This window comes from Pangasianodon hypophthalmus, chromosome 14, assembly GCF_027358585.1.
Source record: "Pangasianodon hypophthalmus isolate fPanHyp1 chromosome 14, fPanHyp1.pri, whole genome shotgun sequence".
Classification (NCBI taxonomy): Eukaryota; Metazoa; Chordata; class Actinopteri; order Siluriformes; family Pangasiidae; genus Pangasianodon; species Pangasianodon hypophthalmus.
Genome location: NC_069723.1, coordinates 12,325,135 through 12,352,576, shown reverse-complemented (window position 1 = coordinate 12,352,576; position 27,442 = coordinate 12,325,135). Strand labels below are relative to the sequence as shown.

Sequence of the window (27,442 nt, the reverse complement as noted above, 5' to 3'; positions counted from 1 at the left end):
TGCATCATTCCTGCAGAATTTTCAGGTGCACTTTCATGCTATGAATCTCCCATTCTACCACATCCCAAATGGATTCTGATTGGATTCAGATCCTGTGACCATGAAGGCCACTGCAGAACACTGAACACATTGTCATGTTCATGAAACTAGTTTGAGATGCTGTTTGCTTTGTGACATTGTGCATTATCATGCTGGAAGTAACCATTACAAGTAAATTCTGGCCAATAGGCTGTGGCATTCAAGAGATGGATGATTGGTATTAACGGGCCCACACTGTGCCAAGAAAACATTCCCCACACCATTACACCACCTTTACCAGCCTGGACTGTTGACACAAGGCAGGTTGGGTCTATGGATTTGTGCTGTTGGCGCCAACTTCTGACCCTACCATCTGTTTGACTCATCTTCTTCGGACTAGGCTACGTTTTTCCAGTCTTCAACTGTCCAGTTTTGGTGAGCCTGTGCCCACTGCAGCCTCAGTGATCTGCTGGTTGACAGAAGTGGAACCCCAGCTGTTGTAGCCCATCCACCTCAAAGTTCGACATGATGTGCGTTCTGAGGAGATTTTCTGCTCACCACAATTGTACAAAGTGGTTATCTGAGCTACTGTAGCCTTTCTGTCAGCTGGAACCAGTCTGGCCATTCTCAAACTCTAGAAAGTGTTGTGCATGAAAATCCCAGGAGTTTAGTCCAGCAGTTATAGAAATACTCAGACCAGCCTGTCTGGCACCAACAATCATGCCACGTTCAAAATCACTGAGATCACATTTTTTTCCCCATTCTGCTGGTTGATGTGAACATTACCCAAAGCTGATGGCCCGTATCTGCATGATTTTATGAATTGCACTGCTGCCACATGAGTGTATATTCAATGGCATGGCCAATTGTGTTGTTTTTGCTATACACTGAAGACATTTGGGTTTTAGATCAAAAGATGAATATTAGATGATACATCAATACCTCAGCTTCCATTTCCTGATATTTACATTTAGATGTGTTAAACAACGTAAAACATGACACCTTCACCAAACTGGTTCATTCTTCTATTGTGATGCTTTTCCAGGCTTCTACTACAGCTTCTTTCAGTTGTCACTTGTTCTGGGGGTTTCTCCTTTCAGTCTCCTCTTCAGGAGGTGAAATGCATGCTCAATTATGTTAAGGTCTGGTGATTGACTTGGCCAGTCTAAAACTTTCCACTTTTTTCCCTGAAGAAGTCTAATGTTGTGTTGGCAGAGTGTTTTGGGTCATTGTCTTGCTGCATGATGAAGTTATTCCCAATTAGATTGGATTCATTTCTCTGTAAATTGGCAGACACAATGTTTCTGTAGGCTTCTGGATTCATTCTAGTCTTACTATCATGAGTTACATCATCAATAAAGATTAGTGCCCATTCCAGAAGCAGCCATGCAATCCCAAGCCATGACACTACCTCCACCATGCTTGACTGATGACCTCGTATGTTTTGGATCATGAGCAGATCCTTTTTTTCTCCACACTGTGGCCTTTCCATCACTTTGTTAGAGGTTAATCTTGGTTCCACAACATTTGTGGCTCATTGCTGTATTTCTTTGCAAATTCCAATCTGGCCTTCTTACTGCTGATGAGTAGTTTTCATCTGGTGGTATGGCCTCTATATTTCTGCTCTCAAAGTCTTCTTCAAACAGTGGATCATGATACCTTCACCCCTGCCCTGTGGAGATTATTGGTGACATCACTGACTGTTGTTTTTGGGTTTTTCTTCACAATTCTCACAATGTTAATGTCATCATCTGCTGTTGTTTTCCTTGGCCAACCTGTTCAATGTCTTGATGTTAGTACACCAGTGGTTTCTTTCTTTTACAGGACATTCCAAATTGTTGTATTGGATAGGCCCAATGCTTGTGCAATGGTTCAAATCACAGGGAAACTCAGGGCTCAAAACAAGAGTAGACAGTCAGAGCTATTAATTGTTTAAACAATCAATCTAACACCTGGGCAACAAGAAACACCTGTAAGTGACTTGGTCCATTATTTTTGATCACTTGAAAAATGGGTGGGTTCAAACAAATTATTTGGCAACTACAATAATAGTTAAATTGACCTTGAGCAAAAGGAAGGAGCGCCGTCCGGCATAAACCACAGTGAAGTCCTTTCATACATGGTGAACCACTGGAAAACCGCTGGAAAAGAAAAGCATTTGCCCCTAGGGTCACAGTTGAAAAATCTCAGCACCCTGCGTACCCAGTAGATTAAACATGTACCTTCTGTCTTTTGTCAGGCTTGATTTTAGAGATTTGATCCATTTCCCCCATATTGATCTGCCTGCTTTTCCTTACCCATGACCTTTGAACTCTGATCCCTGTAAATTTGACATACAATTAAATTTACATAAAGGGTAACTTCAAAACAAGAAGGGATACATTACAAAATCTGGCAAATATATATTTTTGTACAATATTGATGACACCATTAATTTATTCAACATGGTATATGACCTTACACATCTTCCTACCTCTCTGATAAACACCTGAGACATCATTAATTTCTCCTGTTTGATGAGGAGAACTGTTCCTCTCATTAGATACAGCCAAATGTCTCTGACTTTCTCTACGCTGCGGCTCTGGAGTGACAATTTCATAGCTCAGTGCAGGCTGACCCTCAGCAGTGACCTCATGACAGTCCTTTGCTGTGGGTTTAGCACAGCTCGTGTGCTTTGTTTTTTTTCTCCTTGTTGTTCTCCTCACTGTCAGCACTGTACTCTTTGCTTTAGCATTACCGTACTGCATACAGAAAACTGTGGTCTGCTTGGTCTTGGAGCTGCTTTGACAATCCAAATCCTCTATACTCTCTTGTTTCAGCACCACTGGGACTGTGGTAACTGGATCCCTGCCTTGAGCTCTAATGTCCTGGACCAGGGGTAAAGCGGGAGTCTGGGTTGGGCTTTTTGAAGATTGTGAAGCCACCTGACTACTCCCTCGCTTTCTGTGTTTGCCAACTTTCTCTTTCTTCCTCTCCACTGCACTGTGACCTACCAAACCAAGTAGAGCTAGTAAGAACCTCATGCAGAAACTGTACAGAGTCATCTCATTCCCAGTATTTAGAAAAATACTCCCAAAATACCAAATGTCTGAATCTATTTAATTTATTTAAGTAATTATACATTATAAAGGCTTCATATTAAGCTGCGCTTAACTGACATTGTTTATTGCAGTGGTTAATATAACCTGAAGGTGAGACTATCAACAAATACTAACATTTTGTAATTAATGTATGCTGGACTTATGGACTTATTTTTAGTCAGGTATGAAACTTAGTTTAGAAGGATGACATTATCAGGTATTAGTTACAAAAAGGCAACTATTAAACACTCTTAAGAACATACATATGTTAATTCCATTTTTTAATTCCTTTAATTCCAGTCTGTTGAGTTCAAAAATCAGCATGACAAGTTCTGAATGAATTTAATGCAATTAAATATTTCAGGGATAGATATATTCTCTGGATGTGGTAAAGTCTAGCCATGTGGTAGGTCTTGCATGGGTGCAGACAGCTTATTAGAATATCTTGAACAGTCAATTCCCACATTCCTCCCTTGCACAAGATTGCACTGATACTAATGGAGCAGCCGCCATTCCCGCAATGCAATTACAATCACTTGGCACAACACAGATGAAGAGAGATGAGCTTTAATTGAAAGGCTTTCTCTCCCATTTCCTCTGTAGCCCCCACATTAACGACATCACTGCATAAAGCCATCTAACGAGACAATTCCAGTCAGACTAATAGCATTTAATTTGACCAAGACATCTCCTCTGCCAGTACCGAAGCGTTTGCCACACAAAATTACACTCTAGAGTCATAACAAGGGCTCCAATAATGGTAATGTGGCTCAGTGATTTATTGCTAAGAAATAGGTGATCAGGCAAAGGTTTTAGGTAAAAACAAACAAAAAAAAAAAGGGCTTAAGAGAAACACTCTTTATTTATGTGCTTAAACACTCTTTATTTTCTTAATATGCTCATATTAAGAACAACATAATTAAAAATCTACATTAATGGAACTGAAGCTGTTTTCACATAATGGTCAATTGTCAAAAACATCAAGTGACTGTATTTATTTTTTTGTCATGTGCATTCCTTGGATTCAACATTAAAACTTTCCCATTCCCATTAAAAACAAGGTGGAAATGGCCTTCTATCCTCTCCCATACCACACCCATTCAAATCCAATGCCAGACAGATAAAGTCAAAGAAATTCTAGTGTTGAGAACAAGCGGTTTAAAGCGATTCACCTCAGGGCAGAGGTGAAGTTACTGTACAGAGATTTCCATCACTAAAGAGCCCAAACCACAGATTATCTGAGAATGCATGTGCCCTTTTTTGAAATCTGTACATTTACTTCAATGTGAAGAATTTGCCTAGGAAAAAGAGACAGTTCTGGGCTTTTACACCATAACATCCACCACCATAGAAAGAGAATACAATTTATATTTTATTGCAAGTTCAGATTCAGTACGTTAATTGTTTTTGCTTTTTTTAATCTGTTAAAAAAGGAGAGCTTTCGGTGGCCATTTATTGTCCTTGTGTGCCTTCCTGTCTAGCTACAACTTTTGCCTTATTTATATCAAAGGACATACAATTAAAATTTGACTGGCCTGTAAAATTGGTGTAAAAATCAAAACCTTTCAGCTCCCCCGTTCCACTTCACAGACACTACAAGTCCACTCATTAAAATCAGCCCCACCAAGCCTTGTTGTTTTGAAGTTTAGGGAAATGTGCTTGTCACTCATTTTAACACAGTTCATAAGAAATTGCAGAATTGTGTAAAAATCAGCTCTGCAAGTTAACCCTGTGTGTTTGCAGTCCCACAGTACTGATACCAATACCAAATATAACCTTCACCTCCCACCATTTTTAGAAAGATATATTTATTTACCATGGTACAGCTTTAGAGTTATTTACTATTTAGAAATGTTACCGTTTTTCAGTCATCGATTGCAATGATCTACAGCTGACTCCCCTGAGAGACAGGTGAAGTTGGTAGTGAGTTTACCTGCTTCTCTGCTCGATGCTTTCTGCCTGGACCTGGAGAGCCTACGTGACTTGCTGCTAGTGTTGTGTTGTTGTTGTGTGGCCCTGTCCTCACTGCCTATACTACAGCTCACCCCTGCCTGCTCTGCTACGCTCTCAGACAACACACAGTCTCCGTCAGGAGAAAAAAAATCTCTTTCAGGAAACGTAGCAGTCCCTTTAACATCACTAGAGCTAGCACACATCCTTGTTTGGTCCTTCTCGGACCTGAACAACTCCCCAGGCTGTCTATCAGCCATCTTTTCGATGGTGTAAAGAAGCTGTTCGATCTGAAGAGGAGTTTCCTCTGTCGCTGCCGTAGCTGACTCTTCATCTTCCTCTATAGCTGCTGCGGCTGACTCCTCATCTTCCTCTGTAGCTGCTGCAGCTGACTCCTCGTCTTCCTCTATAGCTGCTGCGGCTGACTCATCATCTTCCTCTGTAGCTGCTGCAGCTGACTCCTCGTCTTCCTCTATAGCTGCTGCGGCTGACTCCTCATCTTCTCCTTCAAACAACTCAGGGGTGTAGAAGATAGTCTGGTCCTCCTCTTCGACATCTTCAGGTCCTGCTATATTCGTTTCCTGATTGGAAATACAGTATGGAGGTGTCTCAACAGGGGACAGGGCTAGTGGCTGAAGAGGAGGGTCAGGTGGACTCTCATTCGGTTTGTTCTTAGGAACAACTTCAGTCTGCTCTTTCACTGCCTGATCAGGTGCAGAAACTGTGTCCTTATTAATGACTGCTGAATTTACACACTGGTCCAAGTCCTTCCTGGAGTCTTTAGATTGGAAGATAGGGGTCCTGAATCGAGAACTGACTGGAGTGGAGGTGAACAGGGTGGGCTTTGTTTGTGGTTTTGGAAGGATTTGAGGCACATTACCCTGTGGAATTAGTAATTCTGATTGATGCTGTGAAGGCTTCTGGTCACCTAACCAAAAATAAAAATAAAAAGTCAGCTCTGAAAAATACACACAAAGGATCAAGTAATTTATTTATAAGCAACTACAAAACATCTGCTTGAATTAATACGCTTGAAGTAAAATGACATCAGACAAAGAAACAGCAGGCATGTCAGCACTGTTATATATGTATGATAGACATGTTACTATACAAAAAAAACAGCATCACAGTTGCTAAATATTAGTAATACTAGTCAAGAACCAGCTTTAAAAGCACTATCTAAAGACAACATTAAAAGAATACTTCAACATTTTCTCTATACACTGCATCGTTGGGGCTGTCAGTTAACAGTAAACACACAAACATTTTTTCCCAGAAAGCTTCATATTTTATTTAAAAAAAATCTCATGTGAAAGGGAAGAAGGAAGAACTGGTCGCTACGTTACCAGCAGAACCACACAAACACAGAAGTGACACAGTTTTGGCCTCGTGAAGTGCATGAATAACACAAAACCCTGAGGAAAGCATAATTAACCAGACTTACGTTTTACTGTATTGCTCCAGTGTCCAAAACTTGGAGAGGGCTACATAAAGTAAGGCATTCTGTCATGTCTTTCTCATTCTAAGACCAGCAAAATAGTCAATAGATGGACAAATAGTACATCAGATTAATTAACATGGATAGCATATGATCTTTTTAGAATAAAGAATACATGTACGTGGAAACACTGACAAAATCCTGCAAACTAAACTCTCCATAACTCTGCAACTCTCCTGCTAGAACAATACACACAAGTCACCTCACAGTTAAACATACTGAGAGAAAATAAAGATGCCAGACTTAAATAATATTTTTACTTACGACGCGAGAACACCACAGCCAAAATGTGGTGAGTTTTTGTCAGTGTCGCAAACACAATGTGCTACATCAAAAAACTATAACAGGAGTGGATGAGTGAAGTGGAGTAGACTATTTTTACACAGTTGTCCCCTCCGCAGGAACGTTTCCCTTAGTCTATATTAATGTACTTAACTAGCAAACTACTAGCCATACATTATAATATCATGTTAGCTATGTATCTAACCTATTCAATTCGATTTCCAGACAAACAAAACATGAGACTGGGAAATTCACTGGAGCTTTCACTTGCCAGGGTGGGCTAGATAATGAATTTATGAATTGTTCACCCCTGAAGACCTTCACTGTGTGAGAGTTATAGTTTTGAATTAGTTTGATATAGTAATGTATTTTGAATGTTTACGAGCTCTCTGTTTTTTTTTCTCAAGTAAAGGCGTCAGAATTCTTGTCTGGAGTCTGGAGTAAACTCTACAGGCACGGTATATAGAGCTTGGGTTAAAAATAAACACAGAATTATTATTTTTATGTTAAAAGAATAAGTGACTGCACGTTGGAGTGAGACCATGTACCTGCTTCCGAAGGGTGGCTGACAGAGGGAATGGTAATCTGACCCTCAGAGCTCAGGCACTGCTGCGGTTTCGGAAGCTGAGGAGGGGACTCAGATGCCTGAGTCCTGGGGGAGTCAGGGTTAGTCTGAGCAAGCTCCTCAGTGTGGCTCTCTACTTCTCCCTGCCGGCTCCGGGAGAACGACACCAAAGAATGCAAGGCACTAGTAAAGCTGTCATGATGCATCACCAGCTGACGAACCCACTTGGACAAGCCTAGGACGAGTGTGTGGAAAGAGAGTGTTAGACTAACCACATTCCTGCTCTCTATTTCCATAACCATTCCACCGCTTGATCATCTACATGTATAAACTTTCATGTGGTAGGTGTACACAATTCTGTTTTCACCACTATGTGCAAACTATAGCGCAGATTTTCATGTAATCAACACTTCTGACTCTACCACTGCATGTAAAACGGCAGAGGCCTTATGTACACATTATTTGGCAAGTGTTCATGCTCAGGTATCTCACAATAAAAGACCACTAACACCATCTAGTGTTTGCAGACATGCAACTACACATCAATGAGTTCACAGACTAGCATTCTTTGCAAAACAGCCACTCAAAACATAGATGGCATCAGAATGAGCATAAACCTTTTTCTCATTAATTTACCTGTGATATACTTGTTGGGGTTGGCTCTAAAACGGTCGTCCACTAAAATAAGTGCACCCCAGTCATTTCTATGACGAATACACCTATGGAGAGCAAATGGATAATGATTTTGATGAACAAAACAACACTCAGCAATTATTTACTACATTCATTTTCAGTAACCATTATTAAAAAATTTAATTCAAAACAGTCACTGTCTAAATGTAGACAGCATTCCAATTAGCACATTATCCTTTCAAATGGTCATTATTATATTTTATGTACATATTATGTAGCATAATTACAATAACTGTGATGCAATTATCAGACTTTTGGCAATATTAATATTTATTTAATCAATATTACTTACCAACTATCTGACGATAAATCTCTAATACGTACCTTCCCAACGCCTGATTTAGGGCCCGGTAGGCCTGGATCTCATACCATCTGCCTCCAGGAAGAAGGCCCCTGGATTTACAGTGCTGGTCATTGTATTTCATCTTCAATTCAACCTGTAACCCAAATGAAAATATGGATTTAAAAAAAAAATTGTGGTGCCTAGAATTGGATTTTTAACACTCAACCAAATCAGATTGGACCTCAATGATGACAAAAACTGCAAAAGTACAAACTTAGTATTGCACTTAATAGCACCTATGTTAAACAGATAATCTTTTAATGCACAATGTTTCCCTAGAAAATGAGCTAGTGTTCATTATTTTAATCTAAAAAATGTAAATAGTTAATCTATTAAAAAGAGCTTAGCTTGATAGTATTTTTAGTCCCTGACCTACTGAACTAGTATGAGAAAATGGTTTTCTTTGAAGCACTTCTTTAAATCGCTCTGGAAAAGGGCATCTGCTCAATGCTGTAAATGTAGTTCTGCAAAAATGCAATACTAAATGCCAGGTCATCTCTGAACAAATATCATGTTATAAAAAAGCAGCTAGAGAAACATTCCATCACAAATACTCCATGGTCAGTCACATTTATTCAGAGCAAATGCCTGATTAAAACAAGACCCATCTGCACTACCACAGGCTGAACAGGTGAGAGGCAGAGGTTAACACTCCCATGAAGATGACCATCACGGCCAGAAGAGCTCTCATAAACCTCTGCCCACACTCACTGCTTTGTTTGGTTTTGGGTGGAGGAGTAGGGCATGGGATGGAGTGAACGGGCCACTGAATGACATGAGCCTTGCCATAAAAATGCCACAGCGTTGTCCATCAATTTTCACCCATCACTCTGCTTTTTAGCGCTAACCTTTTAAAGCTGACAAGTGAAAAGTTCAGCTCCCGTTGGGTAGGACAGGTTGGCAAGGCTTTCTAACTGCTTGTGACAGGTACCGTGTGTTCAGAGGCACCCGCTTAGAGCCAAAAGGCCATCACCAGGACAGGTACAGCCTGTTCCCAGTAAACATCTGCACACAACATGTGCTTTGTTAGCAAACCTGAGAAAAGTAAAGTAAATACTGATATTCTGGAATCATGATTTTACGATTTTAAGATATTGAGCCATAAAATTTAAATCTTTAATGATGATAAAGATATTTTATTATTTTATTATTATAACTTTACATTATTTTTATATTTATTTTGGTCAATATTTTCATGTAAATAAATAACATATTTATAATTTTTTGCCAAAAAGCCATAGTCCCCATCCCTAATGTCCACACCTGCTGTAATTCTTCTGAGGCACTTCCATGGCTGATATGAGATATGATGCTGATCATCAGTATCAGAGCCAACACAACTGAATGAAGATCTGGTCATCAAAAGTAAAGGCCACTAGCTCAAGGCTGCCAATGTCATCTAATTCCAATCAGGGTCCATTTCAGAATCTGGGCTTTCACCTCCCTGCACTACATTAACACTCAATTCGATATGACAGGCTGCATATGTGAAAAAGCCAGTTCTAGCTGTGGGCCAAATCTCCTAAATGTGCAAGAAACCACAAGCTAGAAGGGATTTGTTAAATGTCAGAGGATAGCATTCATCAACTTTACCTGTTCATCCCTAAAAACAGACACTGACTGAGAGGCATGCTTCATTACTGACTGACTGTGCATGCACCATATGTATAAAAATAGACTGATTCGTATTGATGCATCAATGTACTTTACAAAAATCCATGTTCACATCCTGCAATGCCTTATTTCAGATGAGATGCACTGTTTTTATTTTTTTTTATTTTTTTTTATTTTTTAAAGCATCCTATCAGATCAAACCAGAATATACAGGCAACTAATTAGAGCAAACTGACAAAGAATACTAGTAACCTTCATTTTTACAGGCTAATTTGTTGAGAAGACGCAATAAAACTCATGCAACTACATGCAAGGAATCATAAAAAAAAGTACCCAAAGCAAACAGATTTATCAGCTGTTCAGATGTTACCGACATTACATATAAAAACTTTGAAAACTCACAGAGAGCTCTGCATTATAGACTTCATGACCCCTGGACACTGCACTACCTTTTTTAACTTCACAACAAGTGAATTATACTGCAATGCTGAAAAATTGTTGGAAGTCTTCAAATGTCACCTTTGCTAATGTGCCATTTCACAGACTGATGTCATGGTATTTTTCTGATAAGACACTTGTCTCCACAAAGATGTTTTGTGTTTCAAACAAATAGTTGAAACACAGAATGTGAAGGTAAATGTGGAAGCATTTCAATGCTGTGAAAAAAGAATTATCATACAAAAGAGTCTATGCATGTGTGTCAGATTAAAGTGTCATGACAGATCTGTCCAAGCTGCGTCTGCAACAGCCCACTATGAAGCCAGTGTGTGTGTCTGTAGGCTGAGGAGCCACTGCACTCTGACAGCCATTAGTGTCAATGTCCTCTGTTGCCTCTGCCCTAATGAGGTCATCTCCTAGACCCCATGAAGCCCTAAGGTCTCAGTATCAGCTCTGTATCACTCTGCTCCAAAACTGTCACCACATCATTTTCTCTGATCAGCACACTGATAGCAAGAGGACAGAAAGCCCAGAGACACCACATCATAAACATGAGGTCCAGCACAACTACATTTACTCGTTATGCTTTACATCCATATGAATGAGAAAATACAAAATACAAAAATGAAAACTCACTTCTTGCAATATTTTGATGCAGAAGGCAGCACTGTCGTGGTATGCTAGTTAGAGGTGTGCATCATGACTAAACATTAGTCCTAAACAAATGTTTCATTCAATTCAATTTTATTTGTATAGTGCTTTTAATGATAGATTTTGTTTAATTTTATGTAGAAATGTAATATTGTGTAGCAAGGTATTGATATTATGTACTGAATATTAAATTCCCAATGACTAAATGTATGAAATAAATGTATGGTGCAAGTACATGGCTACAAGTGCCATCTTCTCAAAGCTTGACGCAGTACACATTAGAGACCATTTATCAGGTCTGATTTTTACACAGATGTGGCTAATGAATATCGCCAGAAGAACAGAAACATTGCCATGATTGATTATTTAAGTAACCCTGATATGATTAAAGTGTTCTACTAAATAACTTTTATTTTTGCTCAAGAGTTAACCAAATGTGTTAGTAAGTTAGTAATTCAAAATGCACATGAGCTGCTACAGTAAGGTAAGAATTTAATAAATATACATTATTCCTTACCAAATTTGTCAAGTAATCAAGTGAGTCAAGAAACAAGGGTGAAAATAATTGTGATCTCAATTGTAAGCCAAAAAAATCATGGTTCCTATTTCATCAATAATCATACAGCCAAAATTAAAATTCACATGTTTGAACTTGGTTGTGGACTATAATTTTAGAAATGTCATGATTGTGCAGTCTGTAGCAAAGTGTTTAAGACAATGAGAGTCAAGCGTTCTGTCGTACCAGTAGTGCACTGAATGTATGTGGTGTGGATTTAAAAAATTGGTCGTTATGTGCAGTGTTGTTAAGGTACAAATTAAACTTATATGTTATTCACTTGACTGCTCTTGAGTAAACACAATCTAACAATTTTTTTCTCCACTTCTAAACCATGTGGCAGCAAAATGCCTTTAGAGAGTGACTGATGGTACATTATCTGGGGACAGGGAAAGAAGCAAAAACTGTAGAGTTCTGTCAAGCACATCATGTGGCATTTGAGAAATCAAACGCCTTCTGGTGGAAGAGCTGGCATGCACCCTATTCCCCTTTGGCCAATAAGCTTAATGTTTGTGCAGGACATTTTGAAAGCCTCAAACAACAAATGCAATTAAAACCCACCTGATATCCCCTCTACAACCTTATCCAAATGGCAAAGCAAATCAGTTTCCAGGAGAGCAGAAATGAAAAAAATCGAAGCCTTTCCCCAGAGGTAAAGCAGCCATCTTGCCAACAGTTTCTGCTAAGGTGAAGGGCTTGGAAGCATCAATCATCCACACGTGTCCCTCACGGTGACAGACACGGTAAGAAAAACTTCAATATACTCTGACAGCAAGGTAGACAGAGGGGGAAGCTTAAAGGTCAAGATGATATGTTAAGGACAGAATAGAAGCAGTACAATCACCATGGAATTATTTCATGGATCACAGAAAAGGAAAGCTACTGCTTTGTACACAGTCCTTTTTTAGGATTTTTCTGGACATTTTATAAAACACCAATGCTGTACAGGACAGTTACAATAAGGCCAAAGGACAGTTACAATAAGGCCATGGCCTTCATTTCCAGTCCTGGAGACCAGCATGGTTTTGTAATTTCCTACTTTAACCTGCTAATTAACTGGTGAACTAGAATTACTAGAAATCATCAACAGAGCTGGACATTTTTTACTGAGGCTTGACTATAAAACCTGACGGTACTAAAATTACTATAAAGCATTTCACAGGAATTGCTCATTATGGTTCACATTTTTTAATTATAAAATAAAAGAAAAAAAATACCAATGCTCAGGCATACGGAGAGTTACCTGCAGGTCTTTGATGTTGGGGAAGGGAATGCCAATAGTGACCACTGCTCTGGCATTGTCATCAGTAAAATCCAGTCCCTCACTCACTTTTCCTCTGCAAACTGCAATCAGAAGTGCCCCATCTAAAGTAAAGACAAAAAACAAATTAATATCACAGTCATCAAACAAATGCGTGCACAAGAGAGATTTTACAAAAATATCAAAATAGATCACTCTGACCCCAGAATAGGAGATGAACATTGTTTACTCCCACCTCGGGCTCCACTTTGTTTGATGGCCTTGTAGTAGGTTTGTAGCAGCTCATCAAAGTCACTCTTGGCTCCTCCACGTGGCTCTGCAATCACTGCTTTCCTCTCCTCCAGCTTCTCCCACAAGCCTGTGTTCATCCAGCGATCCCTCAGCTTATCCAGCATCTATTCAGACACACAGAATTACCACCTGCTCCCTCACTATGTACAGGTTCCAGTGTATGAGTGTTCATAAAGTGTAAGGAATAGAACATTTAACCATAATGTTATGACATGCATCTATTAACTCTATTTATGCACTTTGGTTGAGTTACCTGCACTTAGGAGCACTTTCAGACCTGAGTCAGGAATGAGTAGTCGTGATTCAATGCCAAAATTGTGCACAATATTCAGACCTCAAACACAACTACGTACTTCAGTTCTATTAAGAAGTTGCGCGAGAGTTGCACACAGGAGATGGAGTATGAGTTAAGTGCAATTCTGACTTTTTTCCTTTTGCGATATCAGCTTGAGTGAGGAGCAGTATTAAGTACAATGCCACTGTCTGATGGCTTAATGTAAGCCCAAAATGCCACATTGAGATTTATGTTTTGGGTTGTAAATATATACAAAAAAAAAAAAAAAAAAAACAAAACTATGGAATGCCATCTGCTGCCAATATTGAATAAATAAAAATGCCACTGTTAATTAATTAATCTTACTGTTGCACAGAGAACATCCTAGGAGACAGCATCTTAATCTGAGACATTACTTATCTTGAGGCCCTAATTTTTTACTGATAAAATTATCAACACCAACGTGAGCTGTAAGCATAGCAGATGAGTGCTTGGTCAGGTTCTCTTTCAAACTGTGGGTGTTTTTTTCCTGTGTTTTTTACAGGAGAATGCCTTGAATTAACTAAATCTTTTGCCATTTTTAAATTGATTTTCCAACAAAAATAGTTAATTAAAAGCATGATTAAATAGTTTACATCCTGTGCACAAGTGCATGATATAAAAAAGACAATAATACAATATAATAATAATGCTGCTGAATAATAATGGATAGAAGCCATATTGTTAAATTTAACCAAATTTTCAGTGATTGAGATTATTACAACTACGACTCTTCATGCAGAAATATACTGGCAATATACTTGACTCCTATTAGATGTTTAATTCAATGCTTGCCATATATCATATTAGCATTTTTTTATTTTTAATTTTTGTGCTTTTATATTACATTGAAAATCAACATAAGCAGCTGCATAAACGTGCGTCTCTGCCACGTAAAAATTGATGTAACTTTTGAACTCAGGTCGCTGGCTTAAATTGCCTACTCTGAATACTGCACTTTTATGATAGCAGATAATAGGTTAGATCCATGACTAAGGCTGAAGGATAAAGAGACACAATCCTAACTTCAGTCAGAACCAAATTCAGGTGCAAGTCGTGGCTAAACATCAAACCTAATTTTTCAACCATAGCATAAAACTTTGTAGTTGTACATCTTGTGGTTTTATGTACAAAAAGTGTTTAATGCCTGTACTGCAAGCTCTCACAGAAAAAAAATATATCACCTGTCTACCTCATACACCTCAGAGCAGAAAGTCTGTACTCTTCTCACAACAAAAATCACCAGGAATGCCCTATGTGGTAGTGCAAAATGTCAGTGACTCTCTAGGGTGTAACACTGATCTAAAAGTTCTTTTTCTCACCAAGCATGCCATGTGTTTACGCTATCCACATTTTCCTTTTGGGTAAGCATGCGTTCCCAATCAAAGAGAATCTTCACTGACTTGGAAATGTGTTAGTAGGGTCAAGTAGAAGTTCTTTTGTAGTCAGTAGAATAAATAAAACTTAATAAAACACAACAGAAGTGTGTGAACACCTATTGTTACCACCCATGCTATGTACCATATGCATGAGAAAAAAGCAGCTGTAAAAGCAGCTGTAAGCTGTAATTTTATATATTATATATATATATATATATATATATATATATATATATATACACACATATACACACATATACACATATATACACATATATACATATATACACACACATATATGTATAAAAACAGACCCACAATCGCAACAGCATGAAAAGTTGGTTGTTTGTGTTCTGTTATTTTGTGTCTATGTATAAAAGAAACTTATTACATATGACTCATTCTTCTGATGGATCAGGTCACTGTAATAAGCACCCTGAATTTACTTTGAGGGACAATGTTATTAATTTCTTCCCAGGCCAAAGTGTAAACTGATAACCCCAGTGTAACCTGATATGAAAATCCTGGACCTTAAAAGACAGGGACATGTGCAAGCACAAAGACTCTCGTGTAAGCTCATTGTTTATATTCCCAGAGCTGTAATTTGTTAGGCCTTATAAAAACGGGTGAAATACAATACAGTGCCAGTCCAGGAGCCTTTTGGCTTGCACGGTAATGGTCCTAATGCTTTTATCTCTCAGACACTGTAAGTAAACATCGCCCTGTGTCTGCCTCCATGCTGCCATTTAATTACGTACACATTTTTCCATAGCCCTCATCTTAATACAGTGGAGGCCAGTTCAAAAGCAGCCCGTGAAAGTGGAATCCATGCGTGCTATAGGACTGAATATCAGGAATACAACAGACATCCATGTGTGCTTCATTAGTAAAGCTAAAAAGCTAGGCTTTCTTCTCCGAGTTCCAGTTCTATGGTTTGTTCTCGTGCTCTTGTAATTAGTGTTAAAACCAATACAAACAGTGCAATACTCTTTAAAAATTGCATTGCAGAAAATAAGAAAATGGACAAACATGAAAAGCCAATTTTCCCAAACAAAGTGGCCTACTACAGGTGGGAGGAGTAGAACACTGAGATAAGGGCATGGTGGAGATAGCAGTGGTTGTACTGCGATAAGTGCATGGCCGTAATGACAAATTCAGAGACATTATCTGACAAGAGCATCACCCCCCTCCACCCCCCACCACATGACAGAGACAGAATTAAAAAAAAATATTTTACAAAAAAGTTAATTGTCAGTAATTACTTTGTTTTAACAAAACTTTGAAATTTCACACAAAGTAATTTTCTAATTACTGATAAATTGATATTGGGTGAATATCCACTTTGAGAAATGATCAAGCTTCAGTAAAAAGTGCAAATAAAAAACTTCAATTAAAAAAATTTATTAACATTTTTTATATAAATTTATACACAGACAGGTAACAAATATAAGGAAAAACTGGTTGCTCTGTTATGCCATGAGACAATCTGCAGGCATATAAAGCTATTCTGACTGATCACCTTTATGATGAAACATTTTTATCCTGAAAGGAGTGATCTTTTGCAGGATGTCAGTGCCCCCATCCACAGAACACAGGGGCTCACTGAATGGTTTGATGAGTATGAATAAGATGTAAATCATATGCCATGGCCTTTGCAGTAACCAGATCTCAAACCAACTGAAAATATATGGGAGAATTTGGAGATATCCACTACCATCATCAAAACACCAGCTGAGGGAATATCTTAAGAAGAATGGTGTTCATTCCTCCAGAGACTTGTATAATCTATGCCAAGGCGCAATGAATAAAGTTGTTCTATATAGCCTTCGCTTGAGCCCATCCTTAAAAGCCCAGGATCATGGCTTTCATCGTATGTAGAGGATGTTAGTACATGTTAGAGTTCAGCATCTTTGAAGCCTTTGAAAACAAAGTGAAAACAAAAGTGGGGTGATGACTGTTTTGAAAAGCACAACAACGAATGAATAATTTATAGATATTTTTGGGAAAAATCTATGCATCACTCACATACACATAGCTTGCACAATACGGTACACTGAACAGCGTGACCCTGCTCTCCAAGGGCATGTGATAATGTAGTGGCACTTGTAGGTACTGAATTGTGGTGTACTAACTCCCCCAACACCCCTGTAAACACATCTCTTTATCTCTTTCCCTTCATCTTAACCACCACTCTGATGTTTGGAAGCAGGCTGCCCTTTTTTTGCCGACACCCATTAAATAATGGAAGCTGCTTGGTCGATGGGCATCATTAATGAAACATGCATACCCTGGTGGTGGCAGGCGTAGACATGTAGCAGATGTGAATAATTCAGTCATCAAATATGACAGCGACAATTACGCCATGGCTGGAGACAAGTGGCGCCTGTGCCACCTGCTGGCGAGCAGCTCTGCTCCTCTGAGCTGACGCAGAGCAGGCCATTAGCACAAGGCCAACAGTCCCAGAGCTAAGAGCAGCAGATAAAGTGCAAGATCGGCTGGAGGATGGATCCGGTTTTATCTAGTCAAGAGTATGCCTCCCTAATGCAGAGCTTTGAGAAAGGAAGTTATACACTTCAATTGGCATGATGGCTGTGGGCAAAATATTTACTCTGAAATCCATGTGAAACCGAGTGACTCATGATAGGCTCGGAAGTGGACCGCGTCGGTCAAACCTTCCTCCTCTTGCTGCTGAGAAAGCATTAGGAGATTCTTGTGGACCTGATTTGGTAAACAGTCATGAGTGGAGAGAGTCAGCACTGTTAGCTGCTAATGGAGCTCAGTGTCAGAGTTTACAGCTCATTTACAGCTCAAGTGGGCAGCAGCTACAGAAGCAAAGTCTGGCTTATTTCACTGTGATGAGGCCAATTGTCTTGTCAGTCTTTCAGTTAATAAATACACATTAGAAATGGAGATGGAAATAATACCAAAGTCTGTATATTTAAAGCAAATGCTTTGATGACCTGCAATAACAACTGTTTGAGTCCTAGATAAATTCTCATAATATTTTTGTATTCCAAAGCAAAAAAAGTTCACATAGATCACAGGATCTGCTTTTGAATGCTTAATGATAATTAAACAGGCATTTCCTAAACTTTTTTTTTTTTTTTTTTTCGCAAAACAAGTCTTGTTGCTTTACAGTCAATAATAATTATTTTTGTAATTTTGCCTCTGTACACCGCCACAATGAATTTGAAATGAAGCAATCAAGATGTGATTGTGTGAAAGTGTAGACTTTCAGCTTCAATTCAAGGGGTTTAACAAAAAATATTGATTAACCATTTAGGAATTATACCCATTTTTTATAGAGTCCCTCCATTTTCACAAAAAGTAATCGGACAACTGATTGATAAGGAGTTTCATGGCTAGTCGTGGCCTGTTTCCGCATTATTTCGTGAGAAATTAAAGAGATAAAAGATCTGGAGTTGATTCCAAGTGTTGAATTTGCACTTGGTAGCTGTTCATGGGAACTCTCAATATGCGATCTAAAGCGGTGTCGATCCAAGTGAAGGAGACACCTTCATGAGGCTGAAAAAAAAAAAATAAAACATACCTATCAGAGAGAAAGTAGAAACTTTAGGAGTGGCCAAATCAACAATTTGGTACATTCTTAAAAAGAAGGAATGCACTGGCAAGCTCAGCAACACCAAAAAGCCTGGAAGGCCACTGAAGACAACTGAAGTGGATGATCACAGAATTCTTTCCTTGTTGAAGAAACACCCCTGCACAACATCTAGCCAAGTCAAGAACACTCTGGAGGAGGTAGGCGTATCATTGTCAAAGTCTCTAATCAAGATACACCTTCATGAATGTAAATATAGACGGTTTACCTCAAGATGCAAACCACAGGTAACACTTAAGAACAGAAAGGCCAGATTAGACTTTGCTTAAAAAAATAAAAAACTTTTAAAAAAGCCTGACCAGTTCTGATGTAAGATTAACCAGAATGATGGGAAGAGAAGAGTATTCAGAAGGAAAGGAAGGGCTCATGATCCAAAGCATACCACATCATCTGTCAAACGTGTGGAGGCAGTGTTATGGCATGGGCATGTATGGCTGGCAATGGAACTGGGTCACTAGTGTTTACTGATGATGTGACCGCTGATAGAAGTAGCAGAATGAATTCTGAAGAGTACAGAGCTATACTTTCGGTGCAGATTCAGTCAAATGCTGCAGACGGATAATGATCCAAAACGTACCGTGAAAGCAACCCAAGAGCTTCTTAAGGCAAAGAAATTAAATGTTCTTCAATGTCCGATGGCCTCAACCCAACTGAGCATGCTTTTCACTTAATGAAGGCAAAACCGAAGGCAGAAAGACCCACAAACAAGCAGCAACTGAAGGTAGCTGCAGTAAATGCCTGGTAATGCAACTCAAGGGAGGAAACTCAGCATTTGGTGATGACTTCATGGGTTCCAGACATCAGGCAGTCATTGACTGCAAAGGATTTGCATCCAAGTATCAAAAGTAATCTAACAAATAATTGTCCAATTACTTCTGAGCCTGTGAAAATGGAGGGTATCTGAAAAAATGGCTGTAATTCCTAAATGGTTAATGCAATATTTTTGTTAAACCCATTGAATTAAAGCTGAAAGTCTACACTTCAATCACATCTTGATTGCTTCATTTCAAATCCATTGTGGTGGTGTACAGAGGCAAAATTATGAAAATCGTGTCACTGCCCAAATACTTATGGACCTTACTTATGTAGAAAAATGGTCTGAATAAACGTTTATCATTTGGTATACGTCAAACATCATGCCCTAAAATTGTTAACTATTTTAATGTAATATATTTGAACAGATATAACAACCACAAACTATATTGTGTGTTATATGAAGTGAATAGAAATCCATACTGGCTTTAGTTGACAATGTGTTAGAGGCGCTTCAATAAAACATTTATTTAAACTAGAATAAAAAAAATATCAGGAACAAGAAACCTTTCATTTAAATGGATAGTGAAAATGGTGAAAAATGGATAAGAGTGTAAAATATTAAAGTTATAAAATTACAATACTGTCTTCTGCTACATTTTTTTTTTTTAAGAAAACTTCTGTGGTTTACTGCTCTATCTGTGGCCATCTAAAATGATTAGAGCTGTACTGATCTAATATTGAGCCATCACCATCACTGATGATTTTACACACTTTCCAATTCAATCCACTGATGCATTCTTACATAGCACATAACTTGCCAATAAAAGCTTGCAGACTGCTTGCTCAATTACTAAGAGGATGCCATTATTTGATCAGCATTGGGCATAAGCTAATACTCAGAGCTCTAGTGTAGGTACTGTATTAAAATTGAAAAAAAATGGGATTAGTACGTCCTTAAAAATGATTGCCTAATTAATAGTTAAATCTACTAAATGCCATTAAAATTTTCTGCGATATTGTCTATCTCAGAAAAAGTAACTGATATACAAAAAACACTGAACCTTGTTTGGATGTGCATGATCTAAGAGTCTAAGTGTCCTGGATGCTATGTAAGTATGTACTTATGCCTAAATTTGCCTGAGAGACATTGGGCAGCATGTGAAGGGACCTGAAGGTCTCACAGGCTCTTAGCTCATTCACCCTGCAGTGCACTTTGACTTTGATAGGACAAAAGCTAAACGGATACAGCCTCCCGACACTCACTCCCCACCGGCACCAGGCGCCAGCACAGACGCATCTTCACACAGACAGCATGGCGACATCACCCCTAATGGCCCTTATCTTAATCTGCTTTAAAAGCATCTTGCGTTTCTCTGAAATCTTTTCACCTCTGCAAACCAACATTTAATAACTGCCTCCCCCCTCAGTTGTTTCCAGTTTATTTCTCCTGTGGTCGAGCCAGACGATGAGGTGTACTGTGGTTTAATGGGGTCAAATCTACTACAAACCACAGCTCTAGCAGCAATGTGAAGGGTATGTGTTAATATCTGAATTGGTGAACCAGTATACAGTCTTACACATACATGCAAATAAAAAACACACACACATACATACACACACAGGATGTTGCATCTCACAAAGTAAGTAGAAACCAAGTAGGAAGGCATCTGGAAACAGAAGGTAGTCTAGGCTATTTCTCAGATGGGATTTTGAGGCTCCAGAATATCCATAGACTCAAAGGCTCAAAAGAATTCCCAGGCTGCTCAGTTTTCTGATTAAATATTAATTCACATGGAGAAGCAATGTATAATCATTGAAAACCATAATATACAACTAAACCATATCCAAACTTAAAATAATAAACACATACTTTAGCTATAACAAATAATGCATGTCTACATATGGATACATTTCAGAAGGTCACCTATTTCTTTTAGAGGAGTCATTGTGACAAGCAGTTTGAATGAAAATCAATTATTCATGGTAAAGGCATAACAAACAAAGGAGAACAAAGTATTTATCAATGGAAGCCTATAAGTGAGATCGTTAGCTGAAAGTTGATACAGGCAGGAAAAATGCTGGTCTGTGCACTGTGGTTTGTGTAGTATCCATTATACACTAGAGGTGCCTATTAGTGGCTAAGTGGCAAACAAAGCCTCCCTGACATCTACTACTGAATTTTAAAACGAGTGCTTCAGGTGTCACTTTATGGCTGTTCAAGGGACATGTCAAGTACCGAGTGCAGCCAGTATGTGAATAAAAGGGGAAAAAAAAAAATATAAATAAATAAATAAAAAACAGTCAAGGCTTAAACTGTGGTCTCTAACACCTCCCAGTGGTGAGCGAACACATCTACAGATACAACACTCATCATTTAAAATGTTTCAGGATCTAATTCATGAGAAACCCTGAATAGAGCATAGAGTCTCTAACTTTACCTTGTAGGATGGCAGGAAGCAGAGCACTCCTCGGCTCACAGTCTGGCACACTTTCAGCAGCAGTGCGCCCACCTCATCCTGGAAGGTGAAGGTCTCGGCGTGCTGGAATGTGGCGCACAGCCTACGGCCCTGAGGACCTGCTCCAATGGTGCCAACCCATACCTGCAACATTTCATGCTATAGTTCAAAAACTCACAACCATTTATAATGAGCATTTTATGTTTCAAGGCAAACACACAGCTAATCTAGTTTGTTATGGAGCAGATGAAACAAAGCCAAAGGTGTCGAAATACTAAACGCACCAAATCAACAGGCCTTCCCTTCACTCATGAGACTTTCAGTAGTGCCTTTTTGACTATATTGGAATTTGTTCCAGTTGGTATTTGTCAATCATCCTTAATTGGGATTTTCCCTGTTTTTTCCTGGAACTTACACTCATGCAGTTATTATGCAATCATGTTTTTCCACTTATTCCTACTCAGTGATTTCCTTTTATCACACTTATCACAGGCTTGTTGTGAAATGTAAATCTGAATTTGTGTAGCAAGTAATGCTCTTCTTCAGTCATCGTTTCAGTAGATTCTATACTTCCCTCCTCTTACTAAAGTAGTTATTTGAATGGCCACTTTCACCTCTACTTCAGTCATTGTTAAGGTGACAGTATTTCCACTTGAGTACAGTTTTTGGCTACATTACTTACCACGTTGTACTAACCTGAGACTTGCTGATAACATGGCTGGCCTCCAGCTGGATGGAGAATTTGAGGCCCAGCTCAGAAGAGAAGGACCCCATGGGTGAGAGGGTACCAGAAGTGAGCACTATACTGTGTACTGCTGTGCTTAGATCAGAAAATGCCTGCCAGCACACACATACACTTCTATCATGAACTGCATATACACAAGCAACTAATGATACAAACACTGATTATTTTGCCTCTTTTTCCTGCACTGAGATGTAGAAGAAAATGAAAATAAAACAAGCTGGATTTTGAAAAAAAAAAAGCTTTAGTCATGTTGCTGCTAAGGCCAGGCACTCACCACAGCAGGGTTAAGGCACCAGAAGCTGAGTGTGTGCACAAGGGTTTTAGTGCGAACATTCTGGCGGCGGCGGCGTGGCCGGGCAAGAAAGCCCTGGGCATCGGGCACATCCTCCTGGGTAGTCCAAACATAACTCTGCTGCAAAGCCACACGGTAGTCATCCGCAAACCTACACACACACACACACACACACACACACACACACACACACACACACACAAGAATTTGGCACACAGCAGAGCTGGCATTAGCTTTGGCATCAATAGACTGCCTTGGTGGTAACAAGAAAACAGATAATGTAGGAACATAAAGTTATGCTAAGAATGTGTTCACAATTCACTTTCTAAAACAGGATTTGGCACAAATAGCTGCCAATGGCTATTAGGATTCTGGTTCTAGCTCATGTTCCACAAACTTGAGGGACAGCTGGAACGATCACAGTGATAACCGTAAAAGCACATTAAAAGGTCACAAAGCCTTTACCAAGTTAAACGTGGAAGAAGCTAGTGCTAGATTAACAATGCCCCTCTGTCTGATTAGTTGTTTATTCAACTAAAAGAATTACTGACATTGTATTTTTAAATTTCATCAGTGATAATGACAAGTAAAAATGAAATTATTTGAAATGAACATGATTTGAGTTTCAAAATTAAAATGACTAATTAAACAAACTGAACAATATGACAAATGAAATGAAATATTATTATAAGAATGTTACCAATGAAATAAAAAATAGGAAGTCAGCATACTATAATGAAAGAATTACAAAATATGTCTGCTTTTAAAAATGCTGAAAAAATGCTTGTACTGGTCAATTCTTGAAAAGTTGAACTTGCAATGCAAAGTTTGAGAAAGATAACTGAAAGATAACAGTTAAGAAAACTGCACATTGTTGTTTTCGGTGAAGAGAACCTTAACGGATTTTGTTTTTTTATTATTCATCACTTGTTTGTGTATACTGCTTCACATGTTCATATTAAAAACCACCCAGTGACAAACAGTGCTGTAAGTGCCAATACTTTATTTTGGTACCAATCATGAGCAGGTACCAAAAACCATATGACTAGAAACTTTGGTGGGCAATTTTTTTGGCTGTAAAAAAAAAAAAAAATATGTATCCGGCTGAAATATTTGCATATGATTTGGAGACAAAGTTTATCAAAACTTTGCTCAGTTTATGTAAGGGATAATGACCTGCAGTTTTGTCGAAACAGGAATCCCAACACCATAAAAAGGCTCTTCAGCACAGTCTGAGTGCTGGAGCTGATGGTGGGAACCTGTACCGTGTCCTCTCTCCCATTCACCAGCCCAACCCGCTCTTCCTTCTCCAGCACTGCCTCAAAGTGCTTCTGCTCAGAAGCAAACACAAACATACACAAACATAAGTATTTTTTCCGCATGGGGGAAATGTGAGAAAACCATTAATATTAGCATGTTGAAGGTAGACTGTAAGCACCATTCTGTGGAATGGGATACCTGAAGCACGGGAAATGTGTCAGCTGTTATGCCAAGACCATGGAAGATGTCCAGAACTTCCTTCCCAGTCCACACCTTATAGGCAGTCTCATAATCCCTGTCTTGCAAAGTACTGGAGCTTTCTTGTATCCAGCTACACACACATATATCCACACGGCATTTGTCAGATGAATTTGACACCAGTTGAGGTTTCACAGCCTTGTCAAATCAAATGCCTAAGGTCTAATCAAAGACATAATGGATATAAGCACTATATGGAGATCTTAAGTGATTGAAGAATGATGTCCTAATTTGTCCTGCAATTAACATCCTGTCTCATGAGATGATACACAAGAATTTGTCAATAGAAAACAAGTTGTCTCTGCTCACTAATCGATAAAAGAATGGTAACTTAATTTCTACATGATGCAATCTGCCCCATGTACCTTTTTAAATATTTTTGTCCACTATCATAGGCTCCATTTACCCCTTCTTATCAAGTTACATCCTATGCAAACCATTAGCCATAAGGGAGTTAGCAAAGAGATCATATTTAGATCGTTGTACAGCCTGGGAGAGGAAACAAGGACAGTATACTTGAGCAGGCTGCAGCAAAAGGCCAGAAGAGACTCATGGTGACTCCGGCGGATGTTATATGTCACCATAGCATCAAGATCCTCACGGGCCTCCCGCAGCTGAGCCTGGTTTAGGGTGAAGCTGGCAGACTCGCGGGCACAATCCTCAATGTTATGAGCCTCATCCAGCACAACAATCTGCCCCCTTAGATTGATGTCCATCTGTGGAGAGGATGGGAGCAATCATCTTCAGCAAAGATTAAAAAGAATAATAAACTCAGAATAAACAGGATTTACTCATGCAATATGGCATGTGATTTATCTGTTAAACATCACCTTTGCAAGAAAAACTGTATTGACTTATTTATCAATAAGAACTACATGTGTTGCACTCTCCAAAATATATTTATGAATTCTTGAAAACTATTATATCCTAAGGTTATATATTAATATTAATACAAATATTAAAGCACAGGTGACATGCATACAGTAGTATCAAATTAAAGTATTATGGTTATTTAATATAGGTTCCTTCAAATTACAACAGGTTCTTAAATATTTTTTAGGAACAAACATTTTTTTTTTTAAATAAATGAGCCCCCTGTTCTGACTGGGAAAGAAACTCACACTCTCCCGGATAAGGGGGTCCAGCAAGTAGTTGTACGGGCAAAAAACAATCTTAGCATCCTGCATGAGCTCCCGGGCTGCATAGTAGGCACAGGAGCGTAGCTTACTGCCCAGACTGACCAGCTCTTCTATGTCCCAGGCCTGGTGCAGCCCATGCACCCACTGCAAAGTTCTCTGCTCCCGCATCTTATGCACATTGTGGTAGAATCGGCATAACTGCCCCTGTAAAACAGACAAAAAACTTCAAATGAATGAATACTTGGGAACCCACATTCACTGCTAAACTTCAATAAAATAGGCCTCAGTAAAATAAAATGGCAGGTCACTATTCATCCCTAACATTAGACAGTGTATCCTCATTAGGCCCTTAACAAGTGAGCCATTATGCAATTCATCGTTTTCACTTATAACAATGACAGCACTGTCACTGCTAAAAGACATGTATCTGTTTCATAATTAGAGCAGGTGTCTTTCTGCTGGACCATTAAAGGGGGCATCTGTTCATTGTCCTGGGACTCACTGGAGCCTGCTGAAATGAGAGGCTGACAGCAATTTCAACTGTATTATAGTCAGGGAGATTATCCCACAGAGGTAGCATGGGATTAACACTGCCTGGGCAGGGCCATTTCACTGCAACTGTCATTTACCTCTGATGATAACTGAGATGTGTGACCTCACAGCAAATGCCTCAGAGGAGAATAAAAGAAAGGAGTGGGGTTGCAGGCCTGACTGGAAATGACACAGCAGACAGTGCTAGTGGCCTATACACTCCTAAGCAGAGTCATCACCCATGTCATGGACCTTGCACGTGCATGGGCGGAACAAGGTCGGAAGCTGAGAAATGGGTGCTCATTACCCAAGCTGCCTGGCGGCGAGGAGAATAATAAAAAGTCTCTTGTTAAAACAGTCCATATCTGAAGCCTTTGACAAGTGTGCATTGACAAAAAGCTCTGTATGAGTGATTAGGGGCATTATCACCCACAACTGGTCCCCACAGCTCCAGTGACAAGGATTTCACTCATAGATCCTTAAAGAGTAGGTTTATGTTACAGTGGCCATAATCCGAAGGCTACTAATCATCTTCCCATTACAACGTCAAAGTGAAAAGCTTCACCAAACTAGTGAGCACTGACTATCCAGCCTTAAGGCCATGGCAAGAAGCAGGGAGCAATTGCTTCCTTTGCAAAGCAGAAATGAGGTCAGATTGAGTTCAGAAAATTCAATTTGGGGGTATAATGGTATAATAATTCATTACAGGGTGAGTCTGACCTTGGATACTGAGCAAACTCGAGGTCCTAACCTGTACTTAAGGGATACATGAGAATAGTATTGAAACGGTGTCTCAGTAAGGTTTTGAGCCACCACAAGCGGCCAGAACAGCTTCAGTGAGCCTTGGCATAGATTTTATAAGTCTCTGTTACTATAATGAAATGATGAACACCATTTTTCAAAAATATATTTCTGCAGTAAGTGTTTTGATTATATTGAAGGAGAGCACTGTCTAACACAGCTTCAAAATCTCCAATAGGTGTTAAACTGGGTTGAGATCTAGTGACTGTGAAAGCCATAACATATGATTTACATCATTTTTATACTCATCAAACTAATCAGTCAGCCCTCATGCCCTGTGAATGGGGACATTGTTGTCCTCAAAGAGACCACTACCATGAGGATAAAAATGTTTCATCATAGGATAAAGGTGAACAGCCAGAATAACTTTATTGATTTGCAGTGACTCTTCCCTCTAAGGGGACAAGTGGACCTGAACAATGCCAGCAAAAAGCTACCTACAGCATGACAGAGCTGGGTTTTCTTTGCCACATGTCTTTATTAAAAATTTATAATAAACTAATGCACATGCATATCATCACATCTAGAAAGATGAGCACAACTCCTTACTGGCTGCCGATTCTATTTTTGCTATTGCTATCTTTTAGCTTAGAATATCTACTTTATAATAACAGAATTCATAGTTCAGACTTAACAAGAGCGTGTGAACTCAA

General features: G+C 39.0%; 1 protein-coding gene across 3 annotated transcripts in view; it reads right to left on the bottom strand.

Annotated features, from left to right (window-relative positions):
- brip1 (BRCA1 interacting helicase 1) overlaps positions 1–27,442 on the bottom strand; it is a 59,545-nt gene that overhangs the window by 21,948 nt on the left and 10,155 nt on the right. For 2 of the 3 annotated variants that reach the window (XM_034310706.2, XM_034310707.2), the window contains exons 8-23: positions 25,440–25,661; positions 24,835–25,034; positions 24,259–24,391; positions 23,977–24,131; positions 22,783–22,951; positions 22,460–22,600; positions 21,746–21,907; positions 13,185–13,344; positions 12,932–13,053; positions 8,411–8,523; positions 8,030–8,112; positions 7,377–7,628; positions 5,032–5,976; positions 2,492–3,007; positions 2,241–2,338; positions 2,081–2,159 (exon numbers count right to left, since the gene is read on the bottom strand). In XM_034310706.2, coding sequence (XP_034166597.2) covers positions 2,081–2,159; positions 2,241–2,338; positions 2,492–3,007; positions 5,032–5,976; positions 7,377–7,628; positions 8,030–8,112; positions 8,411–8,523; positions 12,932–13,053; positions 13,185–13,344; positions 21,746–21,907; positions 22,460–22,600; positions 22,783–22,951; positions 23,977–24,131; positions 24,259–24,391; positions 24,835–25,034; positions 25,440–25,661 — 3,550 coding nt within the window. Of the gene's footprint in view, positions 1–2,080; positions 2,160–2,240; positions 2,339–2,491; positions 3,008–3,382; positions 5,977–7,376; positions 7,629–8,029; positions 8,113–8,410; positions 8,524–12,931; positions 13,054–13,184; positions 13,345–21,745; positions 21,908–22,459; positions 22,601–22,782; positions 22,952–23,976; positions 24,132–24,258; positions 24,392–24,834; positions 25,035–25,439; positions 25,662–27,442 lie in introns of those variants that run through there. The other variant, XM_026924816.3, reaches the window with a different exon arrangement.